Raw genomic sequence first — 13,897 nt, 5'->3', positions numbered from 1 at the left:
TTTTACAGCCCGGCTGTTATCTAGCCGTTATTTATGCAAGAACAGCCAGGCTGGGCCCCTCACTTTGGAGTGACTTTTCTGTGGTCACTCTATCAGGGCTCAGTAAGACCAGTGTGGACTCTGAACAGCGACAGGGCCAAATTTAGTTTTATGATTTTTGTGAATCCTGTAGTTGTCACCCTAACACCTTTTCTACAAAAAAGACCAGCAAAATTTCCACTGAGTTCTGATTCTTTTTAGAAGTTGAAGGGGTTGAGATTTTGGAATCCATTGCAACTCCCACAAATGCCTTCAAGCCCACACCGTACTGGCTTTGGGTCCCTGGGATACTTTTGTCCACATTGGAGACCTCAGGCACCCCAAGGTGGCCCAAGTTTGGACGTGGTACCCAGAGGCTGTTACACTATAGTAAAGAGGTGACAAGGAACATGGCACCTGAGTGCATTTCACAGCAACTCTAAGAGACAGGGTCCCATGATTGGCTTTTCTTTCTGACTCCTAAAATTTGCACCTTTTGATTCTCACTATGGACACAGGAGGTAAGCTATGGTCTTGTTTCCTCCCTTCTGCAGGGGAGACAGCCAGCTACACATAGTGAGCAGTGGCCAGTTTCAGCCTGACCAGAGCTCCTGGTACAGAAGACTACAAACTGCCCCCTGAAGAGTCCCCCAGGGCATTTCCCAAGATGGGGCAGTGAGTTGAGTGATCCTTAAGCTCTTGATCTTTAGGTTGCAATGATTCCTGACTGTAGTCCCAACATTTCAGGAGCCCGGGGACCCCACAATCATATGAACAGGTGCCTGTCCTAGGACTTGCATAAAACAAAAGCACTGGCTGGGTATTGTGGCTCACGCCTGTAATCCTCTGACTTTAGGAGGCAGAGGTGGGAGGATGGCTTGAGGCCAGAAGTTTGAGACCAGCCTGGGCAACATAATGAGATCATCTCCTTAAAAAAAAACAATTAGCCAGGCACAGTGGTGTGCACCTGTAGTCCTAGCTACTCAGGAGGTTGAGTCGGAAGGACTGCTGGAGCTCTGGACTTTGAAGGAGCTCTGGACTTTGAAGCAAGAGTGAGCTATGATCATGCCACTGCACCACAGCCTGGGTCACAGAAGCCAAGACCTCTCTCTCTCTCTCTCAAAAAAAGTATTAAGACTTTTGCAGTAACTCAAATGTGTCTCCCCAGCATCCTCCCTCACCTTTCTTCTACTAACAGAACCCTAGTCTTGGGGAGAGCTGCTCCTCCCCCAACAGCTCATTGGGTGATGAGGCCAATCCTAGTAACTCTGTCTTTTCCAAATTTGCACAGGGATAGCTATGTGACCCAAGCTAATCCAATCAGAGTCCCACTCTGGGATTTTACATATAGATGCTGCAAGAGACAAACCCCTTCTCTCTGGTTTTTAGCTTACCTGCTGCTATAGGAAGCAGTCTTTTGAAGTAGGAGAGAGTGAGGCCAACACTCAGGAAGGAGCTGAGACAAGAAAAGGAGTTTCCACTCCTTAAGGCGACCACAGTTTCCCTTTCAGTCTCATCCTTTGTAGACACAGCTATGTCTAGTTTTAATTTTATTCATCAGGACTTCTTTTCTCATTATAGAAGTTAATCATGTTTATTGTAGACAACTTGCTTGAAACAAAAATGAACTGCAAATGTAAGAAAGGCATGAAGGTCTTTTTGCTGTAGGTTTTCTCTTCCTCCTGGTGCCATCCCCATCATTGAGTAGAAGTCGCAAAGCTTCCTCTGTTCCCTGTTGCCAAAACTAAAAGAGTCAGTTTGGTTTTTTGGTTCACCCAAGAAAAATCTGAGGGGCCTGTTTTATTTGCAATGGGAAGAAATGTGAAAATTATCTGAACTCTTTTCACTTTCCCACACCATTCCTAATTTTAGTAATAATCAGCATCCAAATAACCCTGAGACTTGAGGTGTAATGATTTTCTAAGTTTTGGACTGGGTTGTCCTGCTATGTGGGGTGACAACAATAAAAACACAACAAATAAAAAGAAATCCTTTTGAATTAAAGATCGAAAATACTAATGCAACGAGCAACAGTTTATTTATAAAAAAAGAAAAAACAAACAACTTTTTAACGACATTTTATAGATTAAGTAAAAATACCAGTATTAATATATATGTATATACATAGTGCATATATATATATACATATGATATAACATTAACATTACATGCTTCTCAGGACAGAAGAATTAGGACATGTTCCCTCATATCAATTTAAAACTCGATCACAATTTAAAATCATGGAAGAAAACTTGCTTCCTTTATTTTCTGCTTTTAGACTTCAAGTACAGGAAGTTATCAAACCAGGATCTAAATGTGGAAACCATCTGCTATGCATCAATTACAAGGGACTGCCACAAATGATGAGTCAGGGGTCTTCTGAATTCTTACAGTCTCTGTAACCCTACAACTGTGTCAGCCTTCTACCTGAGATGAGAGGGAATGATGAAGCGTGACAGTTTGTAGGTTTCATGTGGACGTTCACATTGACATTGGAACAAAAGCAAACTGAAAAATGTCTTCCTAGAGCAACAACACTGATCATAAAATCACCCTGGAGGAGGATTCCCTCCTCCCATTTCCTTGCCAAACAAAACAGAGAAACTGTCAGAAAACAATACAAAACAAAACTAAGGGTGAAGCACCTCTGGCGATGATCAGCATACAGCAAGGGACAGAGAGGTAGCGTTTCCTTGGTGACAGCTCCTGGCTGACTCTGATGATTTCAAACACACCCTCTTCTGCAAAAGGCACTCACATATTGTCTGTTTATAAATCACACAGTGGGATTCCATACATGGGAGTTTCTCCTACAAATATAAAAGAGATAAGCTGAGGAAATGGTGTAACAAAGAAAAGCGTATAAGAAATACACATTTTGGATAAATATGCACTTTTCTTTTTTAAAGGACAATCAATATAGTAGTTAAAAAAAGGTCATTGAAAAGTTAGGAATTCCAGCAAAATTATCAGTAAGAAGCAAGGTACTGGAGGATGAGAGATGGAGTCCAAAACACTGAGAGGAGGCACACTAGCTTTTCAAGTGGCCAAAGTAAAAGATTTGTTCTGCTCTTAAACTGCAATGACCATCCACAGACAACGGAATGAGAGGGGGAGGGAGGTAGCGGCAGAGAAACAGGTCAAGCTGGAGGGAGGAGTGGCATCCCCCTGGCTGTGGGTGCGGGAAGAAACACCCTCAGCATCTCCAAAGGGAAGGATGGGCTACATCACCCCCTTGCTTCTGCAGTCCAAACAGACCCTGCCCAAGCCAGAGGCTGCCCTCACCGGGACACGACAGAGCTAATGGAATTGTAAGAAGTGCCGCTGTTGCAGCTTGAGGCATAGGCCTCCTGGCCATTGCCATCCAGGTTGATTTTGAACACAGAGGATGCCTTCAGCAAAAAGTCTGCGGCATCCCGGCGACCCAGCTCCCTCAGTTTGGACATGAGGGTGCCCACGGTGCTCTCAGGGTAGGTGGTCCATTCCCGCAGCAGGGCGTGGAGGGGGCTGGGGAGGAAATCCTTGGGAGCCCCGTTATTGGTGTTGTACTTTGCCACGAGGTCAGGGAGGCCTAAGTTCATGGCGAGAAGGCACCAGTCCTTCCCCAGGGGGTCGGGCGGGTCCAGCAGGCGACTCAGTTTCCTCCGAGTGAGGAGGTTCAGGTCTGATGCGTGGATGTCCATGCCGAGGCTGGCCTGTGAGTAGACGTCATGACATCCGAAGCACATGATGCTGCTGAAGCTTTCCTTGTACCCCCCCATGGTGTTGGTCAGTGAGGTTTCCTTCAGAGTCTGTGCCCGGAAGAAGTCCCGTGGCTGGTAGATCATGACGGGCTCGTGGTGCTCCCGCAGCTGCTGGGGGCTCAGGTAATGCTTCACGGTCAGGAGCCCTGGCAGCGTGGTGGTCATGACGTTCTCAATGGTGCTGCACACTGAGTCCAGCAGCAGGCAGCACTTGATCTTCTCTGTCTCCAGGCCACGGACCTGGACCTCAATGCCCTGGCCGTGGTTGACCAGCAGCACCAGCAGCTCGGCCCCACGGTTGGCCAGCTTGCAGCCATTCACCCACAGGCGGATGTCCGCGTCGCCCTCCGCGCTTTGCTGGTGGATCCACCGGCACAGGTTCACCTGGACCTTGTGAAAGATGCCACACGGGAAGGGGGTGAGGTGCTCCACAGGCACGATGCGCACGCCGCCATACACCATCACCTCGTCCTCCTCATCGGCCCAGGAGCGGTGCAGGTTGTCTGTCTTGATCAGGGCTGGGATGTCCACCATGGTCCCGCTGCTCAGGTCCCGGGCACAGATGTCCATGGCATCGAGGATCTGCAGCAGCTCCTCCACGTCGCTGTCGGGCACCAGGCGCTGGATGTCCTCCACGGTGTAGCGGCCCCGGTAGTGGTGCAGCGCCCGCGGGGTCTCCACGGACAGCAACTTCCCCAGGACGTTTGTGCAGAGCCAGCGGGGGTCCAGGAGCAGCACGTCCTGAACCGTTTCACTTTGCATGATGTTGATCTGCGGGGGGACAACAGAAAGTCACGCTTAGGGGCAGAGCCCTGGCCAGGTGCACCAGCCACTTAGAGCACTAAAGGGCCTGATCCCGGCAATAGAGGCTGAGCAGATGCTCTAAGGGGTGACCCGAGGCCATTCCACATGGATGCATCTCAAAAACCAAACACCGAGTGGAGAAAAGCAGCTTGAAAATGTCAGAATAGAGATTCTGAAAAACAATTCCCTTGGAGTCTCCAAAAAGGCCAGCGAAATGAAAGAAGAAAAAAAAGGGAGACAGCAACCAAATGCAATGAGTGATTTTAGACTAGATTCTGAATCCCAAAAGAAGTACATAAATAAAAATAGCTTTAAAAGAAATTATTGGGACCAGGGGCAAACCCTTGTATGAGGACGATATATTCAACCATAGTACTATATTAATGTTATGTTTCTGGAATCATCAATTATATTGGGTTATGTGGGAAAATATCCTTCTCCTTAGGAGATATAGGCTAAATTATTTAGGGAATAAGTGTCATCATGTCCGCAAAATAAATAAGTAAATAAATAGAAAGGAAAGGAATTGAGCAAATGTAGCAAAATGTCAACAATTGATCAGCTTACATGTAGTAGGCCGGGCACCGTGACTCATGCCTGTAATCCCAGCACTTTGGGAAGCTGAGGCGGGTGGATCACTTGAGGTCAGGAGTTTGAGACCAGCCTGGCCAACATGGTAAAACCTTGTCTCTTCTAAAAATACAAAATTTAGCTGGGTGTGGTGGCTCATGTCTGTAATCACAGCTACTCGGGAGGCTGAGGCAGGAGAATCACTTGAACCCAGGAGGCGGAGGCTGCAGTGAGCCAAGATTGTGCCACTGTACTCTAGCCTGGGCAACAGAGTGAGACTCTATCTCAAAAAAAAATTAATTAATTAAAAAAATAAATAAATGCAGCACATATGAGAGTTCATGGTACTATCCTTGCAACTTCTCTAAAGGCTTGAAATTTTTCAAAAAAGAGTCAGAACATTGTATTATTATACCATTATGTGAATGTTTAACACATACACATAGAAAAGGCCTGGAAGAACATGCTGCCACGATAATAGTTGGCCTCAGAGAAGGGGAGAGAGGAATGAGACCAGAGATGATGGCCCAAGGGGACTTTAGCTTTTTGGTTGTGTTTATTTCTTAAAAAAATAAGAAAGGAAAAAAAGTGACAAAAAACAGAAGGAACTTTCCCTTTATGGAAGAGTTCTGCTTCCTTTCTTGGAGGGTGGCCATCGCACTGGACTCCCTCACTTGGAGGCTCTGACTCCACCGGGGACCACACGGTAATTTCCTGCCCACAGTCTGGCTTAAACCTGAAAGATGCCCCCTGTCTATGAGTCTATTCAGAATCGAACCTAGGTTGAAAATTCCTGGAGAGCAGAGCCAATATTGATCTAGTTCCTGATACAGCATTTGATGGAATACCATTTGCAGTTTGGTCCTAAACACTGCTCATCACCTCAGGCTCAGGAAAGACGAAACTGTCCCATAGTGGAGGAGAACAGGGAGCTAAGACAGTCAGCTAAACGTAGTGTGGGGACCCTGGGCGAGAAAACACAGTCAGAAGGGCCATTGGGGAGTTCTGAAGATCTGCAAATTAGATATGGAAGGCAGGTCTGGAGGAGGCCTGGGGCCAATCAAAGTCGGGCCACACAATGTAGTTCCTGCTGCTTCAGTTCCCTCCTTCTTTATGTCTTCATTTACTTACTAAAGTCTCAAGAGCAAGCAGGGATGTAATGACAAATAAAGGAGACTATATGATATGATCTAGAAAGTTGCTAGTCTACTACTAGAAAGCAAGGGACTCCTGTGCCAAAGGAGTTTAGAATTAGAATTGACACATTTTTTATATCCAGCAGTATCTTGTCATCTAAGATGTGGTCCTTCACCTGTGTTCTTCCTTGGATTCAATCACTTTAAAGTATTCCTGGATGAGTTGGCAGATTCTCTGGCCGTTTAACTGGGAGTTTAAAGGCTGATGAAATTACTGCCCGGCGGCTTCAGTTTTCAAGGTCACTGGCTTGTGGATTCAGGTTTAGTTTCAAGAAATTTGTATGACTCATACAAACTGGCTATAGGGCCAGAGCTGGCACCTGAGACTGGGGAGGTAAGCCTCTGGCTTTTAATAATCTCAGAGCTGCTTTTAGTTGCAATATTCAGAACTGCTCTTCTTGGCCCACACTAGTTCATGCAGGCTCCGGATTTCACATGGTGGAGAAACACGAAGGCACTGCCCCCTTTCTGGGGACAGGCATATGATGCCATTAGAACAGGGTTTCCAAACCGTGCCCCGGTGCTGAATGTCACAGAACCAGAGCAAATCCTCCCATTCTCAAACATTTCTGCTGGGCACTGCTTGCTAGAGTTTTTTAATGTGCATCTCTAATTATGATTACTCTGTGTATCTGTGCACTAGAGTTCTCTGTCTCTGTATTTCCACACATTGTCTCCACAAGGACACCTCACTGCCTTTTCTCAACTGTTTTCGCACCCGGGAGATCTGTGTGGAGCTGATAACTCCACGCTGATAGAAAGAAGCCATCCTGAAGGCTGCCAGGAGTAGCAGATTAAGTTCCTGGTGCCCAGGGGGAGTGAAGAGAGACCCAGTCACCCAGGGCAGCGGGCACTGAACTCCCAAACTAACAGACTCTGGAAACAAAAGCAAAATACGACAAGACAAAATGACAGCTCCTAAGGTGAGCTGAGAACTGCAGTTCAGAGCGTCACTCGAGGCTGTGTTTGTCACACGTGTGGAAATGTTGTAGGTAGCTGGACCATTTCCACACTTCTTCCCCAGGCTCACACCACCTCCAAGAGCTGGAATTTGGGACAGGCTGAGTCCCTGGCACCTCTCACGGCCCCCTGCCTGGGATCCCAGGGGCTCACCTCGCCTGTGCTGTGGAGCTGCTGAGCAATGCGCCTGAGGTCCTCCTCGCTGGCCAGAGGGTTCAGCTGGTCCTGCACGTCGTATACAAACTGCTGCAGCGACATCAGCTGGTTGGGTCCATTGAGCTTCCTCCAGGAAGGCAGCGTGGAGATGATTTTCTCACACAGGTGAGTCATGGGAGGGCAGACCTAGAGGGGGCAGGGCCGGCCAGGTTAACTCACCTGCAGCTGTGGGTGCTCTGAGCCGAGCCACAGTGGAAAGGACACCTTTCATTCAGGCGCCTTGCAGGTGATTTGATGAATGAGTGAGTGGGTTTTTTGTTGTTGATGATGTTTTTTTTTTTTCTTTTTTATACTGGGTCTCGCTATTGCCCAGGCTGGTCTCAAATCCTTGGGCTCAAGTAATCCTCTTGTCTCAGTCTCCTGAGTAGCTCCGACTACAAGTACACACCAGTGTGTCCGGCTAGTTAGTGTTTTTTGGGTTGAGTACTGGGGCAGTTGTCTTTTAGACTTGCTCTTAAGCCTAATCTATTGCTCAAATATAAAGTTTTATAAAGGCTTTTTAGTTAATGTTAAATAGATTATGAGTCTTCCAGGAATGTTTTTGGAATTGTGGACTCAGTCACTCAATCAACTAATGTTCACCAACTCCTAATGTATGTTTTACTCCCTCACTTTTTCCTCCCTCCCTCCTTTCTTCCCTCACCCCCTCTCTCGTGACTGTTTCACTCAGGCAATGATCACTTTATGAACAGAGGAAAAGGGAATGAGTATCATTATCAATATTAGAGTGAGTGTTTACCAGTAAATTAGGCACTCGTGGGGACTGTTGTTGAAATATTGTTTCCAATTAGACCCATTCTTGGTATGTAGGCTGAAGTGGATTTTTAACCTTTTAACTTGGTTAATTAAACCAGCATATGTTACAGACTCATGTAATCCACATACCTCTGAATTAGAAACCACACAAGCCACAGGCTGCACTGTGCCATTAATTCCGCACTCCCCTCTCAAATTCTTTTATGTCAGCTAAATTCTACTCTGCATTCAAAAACAAAATTCTCAGGGTTGAGTGCAGTTGACGTGGCGGGCTCCACCTGCCTGAGCTCAGGAGTTTAGGGGTTGGGCAGGGGGTGTCTGAGAAGCAGCAGATCATGCCAGAGCCCAGCTCAAAATTCTCCAGGGACGCTCCCTCCTGCCTCAGGAATGCAGCCCCAATCCAGACCTGGTGGGGAAGCGCAGGGGCCCCGCACAGACTACTGTTATCCCAGATCACCGCCTGGTTTCTGTGACGGATTCCTCCCAGGCCTCACCGGACTACCCCCTATCTTCTGATGATGCCACAATGGGACCCCAATGAGGATATCTGGTGTGAAGGGCAGGGTTTTCTGGAGACAGGAAAGGGTTTCCCGGGAATTCTGGAAGCATGTCTGGAACCAGAATCTGGTGTGGGAAGCACAGCATTTTCTTATTAGCAAAGCAGTTAAAAAAAAAAACAAAAAACAAAACACCCAGAGGCAGCTTCAAAGGTAAGAGAGGGAGATGGGTATCTGCCCGCGTTTGTCCTCAGGCCTGGGCAGCAGGAAGACTCCAGAGTGAATGCCACCACTTCTCCACTGGGAAACTTGCCCTTTTCTTACCAATTCCGGAGAGCTTTTTGAACATTACGGTGTGACCATTTACCTGTCCAAAGCATTGAGAATGCTTTTTCCCAGCCTATTTCACCTTTCAACTTTGTTTACTTACTTGTTTGCCAGAAAAAATTTTAAAAAATGTTTAGATTTTCAAATAGGCATATTTTCTTTTAAAATTTCTAGGGTTTTAGATCTTGGGTTTAACAGGTTTCCTCAGTCCCTAGTTATTTTGAAAATACACTCTCCACAATTTCTATTCAAGATATTTATTGTTTTATGTTTTTACATTTAAAAGTTTTAATCCACTTATTTTTGGACTTTGTAGGGTGTAGGAATCCAACTTTATTTCCTTCCAGACAAATAGCCCGTTGTGCCAGGTTCATTTATTAAGTAATCTTTACCCCATTAAATTCAAATGACATTTATTTTCCATTATATTTCTAAAGATATTATGATTTACTTCTATACTCTCTAAGCTTTTCTTCCTATTTAACTGTATTGATTATCAGGGGCTTTATAATATGTTTAATTAATTTTTCCATGGAAATTTTAAGATAAAAATCCCAATCCCTTCAACCCATTCAGATGCTAACTGAAATTGTATTACATTTATATAACTAGGGAAAAATAAAATATTTAGTCATATTTTGCAACCCAAGAATGCAGTCTCATTTCCTTTGTTCATTTATTCTATCTTTCAAAAAAGTTTGTGACTGTTTTTCTACTTTTCCGAATTTTCTAAATATTCCACAATAAGTTACTGTTGAATTTTTTTTTTTTTTTTTTTTTTTCCAAAATTGGCCAGGCATGGTGGCTCACACCTGTAATCTCAGCACTTTGGGAGGCTGAGGTGGGAGGAGCACCTGAGCCTAGGAGTTCAAGACCAGCCTGGGCAACATAGTGAGACCCCATCTCTACCAAAAATCAAAAAAATTTGCCAGACATGGTGGTGCGTGCCTATAGTCCTAGTTACTTGGGAGGCTGAGGTGGACAGATTGCTTGAGTCCTGGAGTTCAAGGTTACAGTGAGCTATGATCACACCACTGTACTCCAGCCTGGATGACAGTGTGAGATCCTGTCTCTGAAAAAATAAAATAAATAAATAAAATATTTTTAAAGAACCCAATAAATCGGTAAGAATTTTGTAAAATTGAAGTGGTCCACCTTTGCCCATAATAACCCTTCAGCTCCCATCATCTCCTTGTTTCTCTATTCTTCCTTCCTTTTCCCAGAGCACTAGGATAAAAACATGTCCAGGCAGACACCTCTTACTGGGTCCTACTAAGAAGCAGTTCCCTGAAACCAGAGGCAAACCAGGAAGGAAGTACAAAGGGGTCCAGGCCCTCTCCAGGGTGTACTTACTGAAACAATCTGGCTTCGTATTTCTTGCAGATGATTTCGAAGTACCTTCATGTCCTTTGACCCAGAAGCCCCAGCATCCAGAACAAACAGCTTATTTGAAATGTGAAGATCATTTCCAAACCTAAGGGAAGAGCAGCAGCCTCCTCAGCAGTGAGTCAATCTCCCCAGGCCTTTCAATGGAGGGGCCAGGCTCCTATGGCTCAAGAGGCTGGTAGGGGGGAAGGAAAGTTCTGGTGTCCTTGCAAAGGCCCCTCCCCATCCCTGCTGTTGGTGGGCTCTGCCTCATCACAGTGGGTGCAGAGACTTGGGGAAATTGGCATATGGTCTTAGTCATAGGAGCGGGACCTTCAGGTTTGCACGAAGCAGCAGGAGCACAGCATGGAAAGATGTCAGCTTCTCCCGAGGCAGGAAAGGTGAGGCCTAATGCTCGCACCTTACAAGTGAGGATGAGAGATACTGTGGAAAGTGGAGGGACTAAGAATAGAGGTGTGAATGCAAAAGCTACATCACTGACCTAAAAATATTAACAGAAGCCCCATTTTTATATCTGAAAACAGATATAGTGTCTCAACACAATAGATAAGTGTCTCAAGTTGATAATGCAAGATCAGAGATACTAGCATATTATATAAAGCTGCAGGTTCAAACTTTTTTGATAGACTCTGAGTAAAAACATATATTTTACATCATAATCCTGTACATACCCATACTCATCAGTGAAACAAACATTTTACAAAATAATACTTGACATCTGATCTATCCTATTCTGTCCTGTTCTGTCTTTTCCTATTCTATCCTATCCCGTTCCATTCCATCCCATTTTAAAAAGAATTGGCCATGACTTCCTAGATGAGTTTTAAGACTCACTAGTAGGTTGCAACTTATATTGTAAGATATACTGATTAGTGTTTCTGAACACTGAATACTGCGTACTGAAATCTAAACAGCTAAAAGAAGTCACCTCCGGGCAGTGTTGCTGGGAGGTAGAAAGAAGGGGGTTGCTTTCATCACGTGCTCTTCATTTGTATTTGATTTATTATGCGGATTCATTGTTTTAATAAAAATGAAAAATAAAGGTTATGCATCCCTAATCCAGAAATCTGAAATGTTCCAAAATCCAAAAACCTTTTGGGCAAAGACAAGACATGAAAAGGAAATGGTTATTAGAGCATTTCAGATTTAGAATTTTTGAATTAGGATGTTCAACTGCTATGTATACGTAAATATATTAAAATCCAAACAAATATGAAATCAGAAACACTTCTAAAGCCGATCATTTCCAATAAGGGATACACGACCTGTACAAGCAAAGAGTTGACCAAGAAAGAAAGACCTTTAAAACCTTTCTCTGGTTCATGAGACTTCCTTTGTACTTTTCACACCTCTGCTTCAGTTCTCAGGGAGAGGAGGCTACCCGTGAGCTGGAGACTAAATGGCTGCCCCTCACCTGTTCCTAATCTCTTTCAGCAACGATGTGTCTTTGTCATATCCAAACTCGCCTCCAGCCGGTCGAGGAACATTCATGATGTCAGCGTGGGTGGCCACCAGAACAACTTGGAGTGGGTTCTTCAGCTTGCCACCGAAGGCTGGGGGCAGAGAGGGAACTGCTTCAGGGGGTGGGTCCTCCTACCTTGGCTGCCTCTCCTGCCCAGGTGAGGGGGGTGTGTTGGCCTCATGCCCAGGCCGACTCTCCAGGTACAAGTGCAACCTGCCACAGAGATGAAGGCCCCATGCCCGCTGTGCACCGTGACCCTAGAAGGCCCCAGCATGGCCAACGACAGGATGAGCCCATCTCCTAGGCCACAAGGAAAGTTGCTCAAAGTGGACCAGAATGACTAAAGGCAGTTTCTCAAGTCTCCAAACAGCCCCTACTTACAAGGAGAGGGAAAATTTAACCTCTGACAAAGGGGATGCCATTTACAGGACCAAAGAGAGACGCCTGAGCGCAGCAACACCACAGAGATGGGTCAGAGATAAACGACCTGCAAGTCACACAAAGAGCCTCCCACTTTGTGGAGTGTTTAAAACAAATGAAAAAAAAAGGAGAAAGAGGCAAAACTGGCAGTACCCAGAGGGGCATTAAGCCCAATTCCTTGTATTATTATATGCTTTTCTGGAAAAAAAAAATTGACTGCTGAGTATTGCATTTCACCAGGGAAGGCTGCTTCTCTTGTTGTGGGCAAAGACCAAAAGAAGTTTATTTCATGTTATCCTCTCCTCTAGGAATAAAGTTAAGATAACACATTCAATCAACATGCTCCCTTTCTTCATTTCCCTCTCTCTTTTTTTTTTGAGATAGGGTCTCACTGTGTCACCCAAGCTAAGTGCAGTGGCACGATCTAGGCTCACTGCAGCCACAACCTCCCAGGTTCAAGCAATCCTCCTGCCTCAGCCCCTCAAGTAGCTGGGACTACAGGCACATGCCACCACACCTGGCTAAGTTTTTGTATGTTTTGTAGAGATGAGGTTTTGCCATGTTGGCCAGGCTGGTCTTGAACTCCTGAGCTCAAGGCATCCGCCCACCTTGGCTTCCCACAGTGCCAGGATTACAGGCGTGAACCACCGCACCCGGCCTCTTTCTTCGTTTCTTAGTGGAATTACAGGATGAAGAAGAGCTCATCCTGCTGACTAATTCTGTACCCTTTAGGTAAAGGTGCAGTAGCTATCCAAGCAGGGATTCCATTTTGCACCCAACATACAATGACCATGGCTCTCAAGGGCAGAAAAAAAGTGAGAAATGCCTCTCAAAGGATTGTTCAGAAGTGGGCCTTTGAGGCAGGAATATACAATCATGAAACAAAAACGAACACCTGAGCCCCAGGAAGCTTCTCAGAGTGGAAGTCTCCCAGCAGGAAGGAGAAAGGAAGTTGGCTCAGCTGTTAGCCACAAACGGTGGGATCTGCTCATGGCCTGGTGCAAGGCCAGCAGCAGCAGTGGCAGGAGCCTGGAAGGAGGAGGCGATTCCTGGCCAACCACAGGTAGGACATCAATGGCCTGCAGGGACTTAGCTCACCTATGGGTTCTTCAACTGGGACAAGGGACTTCAGGAAACTGAGCCAGAAAATCACTTGGTTCAGCTGGATCTCATAGGGCTCTTCTAGACTAAAGACAACAACATGGATTGACGTGGGATCATTTGCAGCAAAATAGTCATAACAGCAGAAATACACAGGATTTCCAGAGAACTCCCACACGCTGAAATCGCCAACTCCTACAGAAAAAGAAAAATGATAACAATCGTGAAACACCACTAACCAAATTTCAATCATAATTTCTCTTAGCATTCCAAGGATTCGAAGTAGGCATAGTGATACTTATGGCATTCTTCTGTATGTGTATACATCTTGTTATGACTTGGGTATGGTTTGTTCCCCACTAAAACTCACACAAATCACTCAGTGAGGTGATGTGGGAGGTGAGGCCTGGTGGGAGGTGTTTGGGTCCTAAGGGCAAATCC

The 13,897-nt window shown here is 45.6% G+C and overlaps 1 protein-coding gene across 9 annotated transcripts in view; it reads right to left on the bottom strand.

Annotated features, from left to right (window-relative positions):
- Positions 1-2,017: 2,017 nt before the first annotated feature.
- Positions 2,018-13,897, bottom strand: part of DAPK1 (death associated protein kinase 1) — a 210,218-nt gene continuing 198,338 nt past the window's right edge. For 5 of the 9 annotated variants that reach the window (XM_058444796.1, XM_058444793.1, XM_058444794.1 and 2 more), the window contains 6 exons: positions 13,454-13,651; positions 11,888-12,026; positions 10,441-10,561; positions 7,445-7,633; positions 3,304-4,532; positions 2,670-2,828 (listed from right to left, as the gene is read on the bottom strand). In XM_058444796.1, the coding sequence (XP_058300779.1) occupies positions 2,795-2,828; positions 3,304-4,532; positions 7,445-7,633; positions 10,441-10,561; positions 11,888-12,026; positions 13,454-13,651 (1,910 nt within the window). In that variant the 3' untranslated portion in view covers positions 2,670-2,794. Of the gene's footprint in view, positions 4,533-7,444; positions 7,634-10,440; positions 10,562-11,887; positions 12,027-13,453; positions 13,652-13,897 lie in introns of all 9 variants that reach the window. The other 4 variants (XM_032164451.2, XM_032164450.2, XM_032164452.2 and 1 more) reach the window with 2 other exon arrangements.

The sequence above is a fragment of the Hylobates moloch genome, unplaced genomic scaffold, assembly GCF_009828535.3.
Source record: "Hylobates moloch isolate HMO894 unplaced genomic scaffold, HMol_V3 SCAFFOLD_10, whole genome shotgun sequence".
NCBI classification, from domain to species: domain Eukaryota; kingdom Metazoa; phylum Chordata; class Mammalia; order Primates; family Hylobatidae; genus Hylobates; species Hylobates moloch.
This window is presented reverse-complemented; position numbering and strand designations above follow the sequence as displayed.